This window comes from Magnolia sinica, chromosome 1, assembly GCF_029962835.1.
Source record: "Magnolia sinica isolate HGM2019 chromosome 1, MsV1, whole genome shotgun sequence".
NCBI lineage: Eukaryota > Viridiplantae > Streptophyta > Magnoliopsida > Magnoliales > Magnoliaceae > Magnolia > Magnolia sinica.
In genome coordinates, this window is record NC_080573.1 from 114,530,167 (window position 1) to 114,540,601 (window position 10,435).

At 38.6% G+C, this 10,435-nt stretch overlaps 1 protein-coding gene and 1 long non-coding RNA gene across 2 annotated transcripts; both read left to right on the forward strand.

Moving 5' to 3' along the window:
- Positions 1–516: 516 nt before the first annotated feature.
- Positions 517–7,008, forward strand: LOC131254832 (strigolactone esterase D14). The gene is made up of 2 exons (XM_058255542.1): positions 517–961; positions 6,096–7,008. Exons 1-2 carry the CDS (start codon positions 579–581, stop codon positions 6,538–6,540), a joined length of 828 nt encoding a protein of 275 aa, XP_058111525.1. The 5' UTR covers positions 517–578; the 3' UTR covers positions 6,541–7,008.
- On the forward strand, positions 4,295–5,878 carry LOC131254841 (uncharacterized). Its single transcript, XR_009175961.1, has 2 exons — positions 4,295–5,377; positions 5,433–5,878. It is a non-coding gene; the product is annotated as an uncharacterized LOC131254841 (long non-coding RNA).
- Positions 7,009–10,435: the final 3,427 nt, after the last annotated feature.

The following is a 10,435-nucleotide window of genomic DNA, read 5'->3' on the forward strand; positions in this document are numbered from 1 at the left end:
TGAATGTCCACCGTTAAAAACCCTCTAGGTCCACTGTAATGTTTATTTGACATCCAACTTGTTGATTAGGTCATATAGACATGGATGAAGAGAAAAAATCAAAAATCAGCTTTACCCAGAACTTTTGTGGTCCCCAAGAAGTTTTTAATGGTGGGCGTTCAATCAACACTGTTTCCTATGGTGTGGAGATTTATATCTACCTCATTTTTCGAATCATTCCGTAAAATGATATGGAAAAATGGATGGACGGAGTAGATGAAACACATACATCATGGTGGGGCCCACAGAGCACCAACCACTAGCCATTGGCTAGTGGCAGGATCACTAACCAATCCGCGTCCCACAGAAGTCCATAATAGTAAATATCACAACAAAACGTGGGCAATTTTATACACTTTAGAATATCCTTTTTTAATAAAATAATAATTTCTTTATATTAATTAATATAATCTCAACCCCATTTTTCTCTTATATAGCCGATGCATGCCAAGCCCTAGAATCCATCTCCACTCCTTTTGTCCTCTCTCTCTCTCTCTCTCTCTCTCTCTCTCTCTCTCTCTCTCTCTCTCTCTCTCAATATGGTGATGCTGGAAAATGGTATTTCTGCCGCCATGAATGCGAAAATCGTCGGTTCTGGGGAGAAAATGATTATTCTAGCACATGGTTTTGGTGGAGACCAATCCATTTGGGAGAAAATCCTACCAAACCTAGCTCAGAGATACCAAGTTCTAGTGTTCGACTGGAATTTTTCAGGTGCAGCAAGCAATCCAAACAGCTTCGATGCCGTGAAGTATTCCTCTTTTGATGCTTTCTCCAACGATCTCATATCTCTCGTTGATGAGATGAACTTGAAGAGCTTCGTGTTCGTCGGTCATTCCATGTCTGGCATGATCGGATGCATTGCCTCCATTAAAAGGCCTGAGCTCTTTCAGAGGCTTGTTCTCCTTGGAGCTTCTCCTAGGTAAAAACTCTCTCTCTCTCTCTCTCTCTCTCTCTCTCTCTCTCTCTCTCTCTCTCTCTCTCTCTCTCTCTCTCTCTCTCTCATTTTTATATTTTTAATATTTATTTTTTGAATTTTAATTATTATTCTATTTGGGTTTTCCCTACACTTTCCTTTTCTCCATTTTTTGTAATTTTATTTTTTCATGTGGACGTGTTTACGTGTTTACACGCACGTGAGATCCCTTCTCATGCCTAACATGCGTTTTCTTACTAGGAATTATACAGCATATGAGGGTTCTTTGTTTGGAGAAGTGGGGCCCATTTTTCAGTGATCGGGACCATTGGTCACTTAAACACCTTTGTTTATGGTCCCTGTATCAAAAATAGCTAGGATCAGAGAGTCCTATCCAAACCGTTGCTACATGTCTCCTCTTCACTGTCTATTTGCAGGACTCAAATCGAACGGTTAGGATCGACCCATTGGAGGATATTTCTGGGGCAGAGTTCATCAACCGTTGGGTTAGTATAGATTGATCTGGATGACTGAATCATGGACCCCACTTGTCTAAACTAAGAACCCGAGTATATTCTTCAAATCCTCGGGTCTTTCGTTTCTTGTTCCTTTGCTTACCCAACGTGAGTAGTAAATGGCCTGTGCATTGCATGACTGTGTACAGCGTAAGCGCGTCTTTGCACCGTGGACGCGCGTTTCTAATTAAGAAACGAAAGGCTATTATTTGATCATCCAGGCCGTTGATCTGTTTAAAGTCAATATAGTTGAGCATGGCCCTCAAAAATCTGAGATTCGAAGATCTAGCCACTAATATTAGGAACCTTTTGAGTCGGATGCGAACCGTTGTCTTATCTCTCTATTAACCATCTATCTATACACAATTTGAAATATTGGGATCCTACACAGTAAGATTTTGTGGAATCTCCATCCACAGTGGGACCCAACAGACTAACAATCTGGATTACGGAAATGGATCGGCTAGTGACCCGGCCACTAGCCAATGGCTAGTGGTCGGTGCTCTGTGGGGGTCCACCATGATGTATGTGTTTCATCTATGCCGTCCACCCATTTTCCCATATTATTTTATAGTATGAACCTAAAAATTAGGTAGATCAAAATCTCAAGTGGACCACATAGTGTTGATTGAATTCCCACCATTGAAAACTTCTTAGAGGCCACAAAAGTTTTGGATCAAGTCGATATTTTTATTTTTTTTTTCCCTTCATCTAGGTCTTTATGACTAATCAACATGTTGGATGTCAATTAAACACTACAATCAGCCCTGGGAGGTTTTAAACGGTGGACATTCAATCTCAATTGTTTTCGCATGGTGTGGTCCACATAAGATTTATATCTCCTAATTTTTTTGAATCAAGCCTTAAAATTGATCTTTAAAGACCGTTGAAGAAATGGGAGCCACTTGTTTGGTATGAAAACCAGAGTAGACAGTGAGAAGAAACCGGCCAAGTACATATGTCGCATAGTACCACCTTTTCCATGCTCAAAGGAGACCAAAATATTTCACATGCAAATTAATCAAAACCGTTCAAATCATGGGACTCACTATAGATAGATCTAAGTCCAGAGTCAGGTTGATTGTACGATCCTTGATGTGATTAGTGGATATCATTTTTTTATTAAACACCGTTAACTGAATTTTATTCTAACCATTATAGATGTCCATGATCTGCAAGGTAGGATATAAGATCGATTTAATATTTAGAACAAGTCTAATTTGACGGTTGATTTTAGTTACGTGTAAACATTTAGTATAATCTCTGGGTGCATGTGTATGAACAATCATACTCTGGCCGCGTCCAAAAGCTTCTCTTACTAGATGAAAAGACATATCTCGTGGGATTGACTCTTGACTATCTTGGATGAAAACTGGAGGAGAAACATAGAATGTTTGTCACTTCTCTCTTTTAGTACACATGGCAAATGTGAATGAAATCTGAGCCGATAATCGTATAGGGACCCAATTTGAAGGGCCATATTCCACGATGGACCACTAGTTGGATGGTTGTAGCCCTCGTTTTAGAGAACTTGCAAAAACAAAATGGACGGTCAAAAGAACTTGGTTGACTATCTAGTAACGGTGTATTTGCTGTCCACATGGTTCTACACAGCAAGATTAGTACGTGATGCCACGGACGGTTCATCTCGAAAGTCCCACATGAGTCCCACCGAAAAGATCTTTTTACATCAGAGACCGCAGCCTTTAAAGGTGACTTAGAAACAACGGTCCAAAAAGCTCTGTATGACTCAATCTCACTGTGTAGTCCATATACAGTGGGGCCTTCTAGATGAACGGTGTGGATCACCATATGGTTTGATAGAATGGGCCAGCAACATGAGATTTTCTCCGTCGGGCTTTCTTACCTAATAACTGACACGTGACAACTTTAGCAGTGACTCTAGAACATCATGGGTGGCCCACATTCAAACAGACCCTTGAGGGTTGTTATTTTAGAGTGATTTTCAACCATGGGCCATTTACAGAGGGACCCACCAGATGAACAGGCTGGATCCACTGCCCCCACCTGTCACGTCGCATATATAGGATATGATGAACTGTCCTTCTTGATCCAGCTGGGAGGATCTGTGCTGGCCAGCTTGTATATATAAGGAGTTATTTTGTGGGCCATGGGATAACATTCGGGTCCCACAAACCCGCAAGTGTCGGATCCATACCATACACCATTTCATGTGTTTTCAACCGTTATTGCACCGTATGTTAGTAGCACTGCATGTGTTTTGTTTCTTTTCTTGATTTCTAATATTTAATGCATTTTAATACTTTGACTCTTATATTATGATAATACACATGATCAGTTGTATAGGCCATATATATGCTATTATGAGGTGGGCCATAGATCATCCACCGTCCATTCCCAGTATAGTGCATAGACATTCTTTTGATGGTGAATAATTAAGTGCATGTATTGGGCCCACCCTCTGAATCTTTTTAGCCATTCGTTTAGGAGCAACCAATTCAACAGCTAGGATAACCTGATGTGTGCAGGTGCGTTCGGTCTGGCACCATCGCACATAAGGTAACCGATGAACGGTCTGATGATGGAAGCACCAAATGGGTGTGGAACTCAATAAAAAACTTTGATACTCTGATAAAGTGTGATGGATGACATGCATGCACTTAAAAATATATTATGAATTGCATACATGGCATACAAATGAGTCGAAATAACTAATTCAATTATGAACGAAAACTACTTTTATTTGATTATCTGACCATTGTACAGATGTACATATATCTGACGGTTAAAATGAAATATGGCAAATGGCCCTATTTCAGCAAACAAATCTACATGATTTGACCACTTTGATTTTGGGACTGTGACGAATTAAGTCACCGTGTGTTCACAATTTAGTCAGTTTAACTTGAGTTAACGTGTACATTTTTTGAGTGACTGAGTATCAAGTGTAGTACGCTGCCCGAGTATTATAACTCCCTTATCCTTACAGTTAGATAGATGGCATGCATGCACCACGTTTTTATAGGATGCTACGTTTTTTTTTTTTTTAAGAAGGCTCGGTTTGAATCCATTTTTAAAATGATGGTGACTACTCAGTCCTCACGGACGCGACCTGTCTGTGACCCCAGGCCAGGGGGCAGTTTCTGTGGTCGGAAGCTATGTGGGGCCCACAGAGATGCCCGTGAAAAATCCACTCCGTCCATCAGTTTCGAAAGGCCATAATAGATTGGAAAACAAAAATCAAGAAGATCCAAAACTCAGATGCGCCACACCACGCGAAACAGTTAGAACAGAAATTTCCACCGTTGAAACCTTCCTGGAGTCGACCATGATCTTTATATGCCATCCAAACCGTTCACAGGGTTATTACCACTCAGAGAAACTATAGTTTCAAACATCATCCAGATACACAAAGTTTCCAATAGAGTATTAAAAAAATATTTCAAAAATCTTTAAAATTTTGAAAATTTTGAAAAATTTTAAATAAATAAATAGATAACCATAAAGTTCTCAAAATCCTAAATTGGTAACCACTAAAAATCTAAAAGACTTGAAAAGACTACTCTAAGCTGTGGTCCATCTATCCCACACGTGTGGTGGACGACCACCTTTAAAATAATGGCACACTATCATTAATGAAGTGTCCGGCCTATGTTTCTTTTTCGTTTCTTTTTCAAGTCCAAAATAATTGAGGCTTTCTGTATTTAAGTTTGGCCCAGAGATCTTGTCCTGATTTTTCGGGTTTTATCTGTCCTATCTGCAATGGACGGTCACCAGTCAAAGATCTCTTCCCAGCTTTATGGGCGTTTTCTATAGTTGCTTGTCGTCTCCAAGACCTTAAGATCCGGGGAAAAACAGGATGCTATTTGTATCCACGCATCTGAACGGTTAAACACAAGTGCTGAGATGGAACTCTGTTTTCCAGGTGGGCCCCATGTGCAACGTTTATTAGGCAACAATTCAGCTGTTTCACTCAACAGGTGGGTCACAGGTTTGTAGAAAATGGACGGTGAGAAAATGGACGACCAACTGATCAGAATAAATGTACATATCTAGCCTAATTTGATGGGTACAGAAGACTGATTTTAGGTTAGGAAATGGACGGTTCCGATCGTACACATGCATGTTATGTATATACACATGGGACGCTTGATTTTGGCTCGTGCACATGCACTGCGGCAAATAGCGTTCATCCTGGGATAATGAGGTGAATGGACGTGTAAACCATCTCAACTGTCCAATCAATGGGCCTCGGCCTTAAAGTTGTAGGCATGGTTGCTCGAAATCATCAGATCAGTGGACATTCATAGATCTACGATTGTTGACGTTTTTACATGCCGAGCCCTTCTCTGTGGCCAATCAATTTGACGGCTAGGATCAATGTGTGCAAACCAATCTGACCGTTAAGACATACACCAAGATCATCCATCTTGGACCACACATCAAACTCTCCCTACCAATAAAAAATGAAAAATCAGTGTACACATCTACAAATCTGGACCGTCCGGCAGATGGGCTATAGCAAAAGACCTGCACCCAAAAGCATGCATTTTCTTACCGTTGATTTTATTTATTTATTTATTTTAACGGTTAGACACCAACAGCATCTCTCATGCACGTGACCTTGTTCATTGATTTGGTAGGTACCTGAATTCAGAAGACTATGAAGGAGGTTTTGACATCTCAGTCGTGGAAAACATCCTCTCCAACATAGAATGCAATTTCCAGTCATGGGCCATGAGCTTTGCTACCCTTGGTGTGGGGCCCAGTGATCCACCGTCCATAGAGAAGTTTGGAAAAAGCTTGCAGAGTATGAAGCCTGATGTAGCACTCTCAGTAGCCAAAACCATATTCTTGAGTGACCATAGAGATGTCCTTGAGAAAATCATAGTTCCATGCACCATAATCCAGACTACTAATGATTTTGCGGTACCTATGTGTGTATGCCACTACATGCACAAGAAACTGAAAGGATCTCTTGAGATCATTGAAGGAGAAGGCCACTTCCCTCAGCTCACACATCATCAATTGCTCATTGATATTCTTGATAGAATCATGGGTTTTGATTGTAGTAATAAGGATAACTAATACTCCCATTCCAAGTAGATAGATAAAATCGAGACCCATCTTAGCATTGGGATTGTTAGATGTTTATGTTTTTATGGCTTTGGGTGCATGTAGAAAAATTAGATATTTTGTTTATCACATGGATTATCGAGTTGGATGTGACATCGTCTCTCCAACCTAATCCAGTTCGACACCATGGATCACCCTAACTCGGTTGAGTCGGAGGTGAGGAGCGATTCACCTCACCCCCGACTCAGGTGAGTAGGAAATCGAGTTGGATGTGAGGAGCGATTCACCTCACCTCCGACTCAGGTGAGTAGGAAATCGAGACTAGATGAGTTCGCCCAATTCGTGGTCTTAAATCCATGGTTTATCATATTCAAGAAATGGGGTTGTTTGTTACTATTTTCTATAATTAGTGGTTGATTTATGTAAATGGTTTGGAGAAAGGTTTATGGTGCATTGAAATTACTTGTAGTTTGAGCTTGATACATTTAGTTTATTGTGGGAGAAAAGCTTTGATGTTATGGATGAGTGTGATGGTTGATACATGGACACTAAGAAATTGTAAACGTGATGTTGGATCAGAAACTAAATATTGCACTAATTTGATTACCTAACTATATATCTGATTAGTGAACATTTAGTGGATGTTTGAAATGAAAAACTTTGATACTCGGGCTGAGTGTGATGGTTGATATCATGGTGGTCACCTATTTAGATATATAAGAAACCAAATATAAGTTCATTGTCAATATTGCGGATTGGCCAATGTACTGCATCGTGTGTAAGAGTGGACCGGCAAGCATGCGATCAAGGATATTGTTGATGTAGAAATCTAGTTAGCCTTCCTTGGGCCTTCACGTACCTACACAACGAACAGATAAAGGAGACCCTGGCTAGTGCAGGGGACCCTTCGATGCCTAAGTCAGGTAAGGGATCTGGGTCTAGTCGAGTTAAGGGATTTTGGGCTAAAGATTGTACATACCTTTCATTATAGGAGACGCTCCTATTTATAGGTGAAGAGAGGCAGTGGCATGGAGGAGATCTCTCTATTTAGCAAGAGTGAATTATAGCAGGACTTGGGCTCCATATGTAGTGGGAGAATCTCCTTGGATTTTCGGCTAGAATCCCAGGTGGATCTTTATGTTACATACTCCCCTAGATTTTCGGCTAGGATCTCGCGCGGATACTATTGAGGCCAAGTTAGATCTAGTGGAAGGAGAATTGTGCCGACCTGGGATCATACCGACTTGAGATCATGCCAATCTAGGATGCGGGAGTTGTGCCCCTCTTGGTGACAGGTGAGTCATCATATCTTCCGACCTACTGTCGATCAACCGAGCTCGACCTCGTATCATACTTGGTCAAGAGTCGAAGGGCAAGCCTTTAGTCGTACGCGTCATCATCCGATCTGATGAGGTGTATAAGGTTCCGACCTAACCTCTTTTCCTTGGTCAGTCTAATTTCCCTACATCAGATATCATTTTCCATGAATGGAGATTTATCATAGAGGAAATGCAAATGTTTCTTTAGGAAAGCATGCTCAATATTATGTCTTCCAGTCAAGTATAGGAAAATCTTCTACCTGAAGGATGATCTTTTTGTTAGGAGTTTTAAAACATAGTGGGATGGAAATTTTTAAATATTCATATTTAAACTTAATTAACCTAAGATCAATAATATTTAAATATTATCAAGTTTTTAGAAAGAAAAAAATACAAATTCTATGACTAGGATTATCTAAATCACTTGTTGTTGATAATTGAAGAATTAATGTTAATTATGATCATTCAAGCTATAGGATCTCTTCCTAATCTATCTCAAATGAACAAAATAGATGGGACTATACTACAGTTTTAGAATAGGGCCACGGAGACACATGTGAGTTCTCTAGGTGAACTTCACACATGTAATGTTTGATGTGGAAGGAGAACTGGACAAGAATTCCTAACCTTCCAATTGATGCTTATTAAATGGATAATTAAGAGTAAAATAGCCAGTAGTCCAAATTGCAAATTAAAAACCAAATGGTTTCCATAATCCATTTAGTGTAATTATTTAGTACGCTCCATCCAAAAATGGGTCAGCAATTTGGAAGGTCTTGACTGCCATGAAATAAACAAAATAGTGGGATCTTCCCTAAAGGAGAAAACCTTGAAGGCATCAAGAAATTGATAATTTGCTAAGATTATAGGTTAGTGCTTTTCCCCTCTCTCCTCTATTATTTATAATAAAAATAATGACGAAATTGTTAGATAGTCCAAAGGGCCACACACTACATTGCACACTATTCACTCTAATAGAAATACTTAAAAAAGTACATATGTGGCATACAAGTAAATCAAATTGAACTCTCCAAATTATAGGTCCTAGTTTTGGATGCATCATAAACAAAAATGATATCAAATTGGTGGATATTTATAGGGTGGTTAAAAATAAAGAATATCAAATGGTCCTATTTCAACAAACAAGTGCCCATGAATCACAGGTTAGGAATCTGCAGCCAATCCAATTTTAGGATTGTAGGTTAGTAGCAATTGGTTCCATAATTTGAATCAATATGTGAAATACACAATTTCTAAGTGCCTATGTATCAAGTCTCATGCTCATCCGGAGAATGAAATAACACCCCTTCAAAAAATCTATTAGCATTTTGTGCTTTTGGAGGAGAGAAGATGAGAAGGGGTATATAAGATTTCTAGTCCAACAAAAAATTTTATTTAGATTTAAAATAAAAAATTATTAAAAAATAAAAAAAATAAAAAAATAAAAAAAAAAAGAAGAAGAAGAAGAAAGAAGAAGAAGAGAAAGAAAGAAAGAAAGAAGACGAAGAAGCCAAGGAGAAATCAAGTCATTTTAAAGAAGTGTCTGATAGTTACTTCAAATCTACTTAATCGCGAAGTAGATTTGACAAAATAAATCATATAATCAAATTAAAACATACATTGATTTATACACACAAAATGCTCTAATGAAAAGAAACATCGATGGCTTATGATTCACCTGCGTTCCGTTACTTGGACCATGATTTAAGTCATTTGAACTTAGACCATTACTTATTATTCTATGGTTACATTTTTCACGGTGCCATGCGCATGGCCCGTCTGGCACATCCTATGTCCGGAACCTAAAATATCTTGTGGAGAGGAGGAAGAGACCTGTGGTCACAAAACACCAAGACATGACTACACGGCATCCATGAAAACTTAATCATGGCAAGAGTTTCAACAAACCTAGCTAGGGACAGTGACATGTCTTTGGTAGACCACACCAGCCAAGCATCAGCCGAACAGAACAGGCTGGGGTTAGGAGATCCATTTGTTTCATGTGTCGCGCATATGACTAATGAATCATGCATATATTGGAGAAGAGATGGGTCCCATACAAAGTTTTGTATGGTACATAAGTGCCCAAGTGCATCAAGCATATTGCACTTGGATGAACTTAAGTATACTTACGAACTGTATTTAGACACACTTACACATTTAAATACACTTAATAATCATTTTTAAAATTAAAAAAAAAAAAAAAAAAAAAAAAAAAGCTTAGATGCATTTAAGTGGGTCTAAACAGTTTGTAAGTGTGTTTAAGTTCATCTAAGTGTAATATACTTAGACACAGTTTAACGCATTTATATACGCTTAAGGGCTTATTTGGATTGGGAATCATCATGACAATGTAATGGAAGAATATAATCATTATGATTTTATTACCGCGAAACCAAACATTTCAATCTTCAATCAAATATAAATATTTTTAGAAGATAGAAAAGGAATTTGTGTTCATTGTGCTTTTTGATTACATTATCATAGAAATCTTGAATTCAAACAATCACATTAGTAAAAGGATTTAATATTTTAATATTAAATAATAAGAAAGTGTCATCATTACAATTTTACCACTAATAAATAAA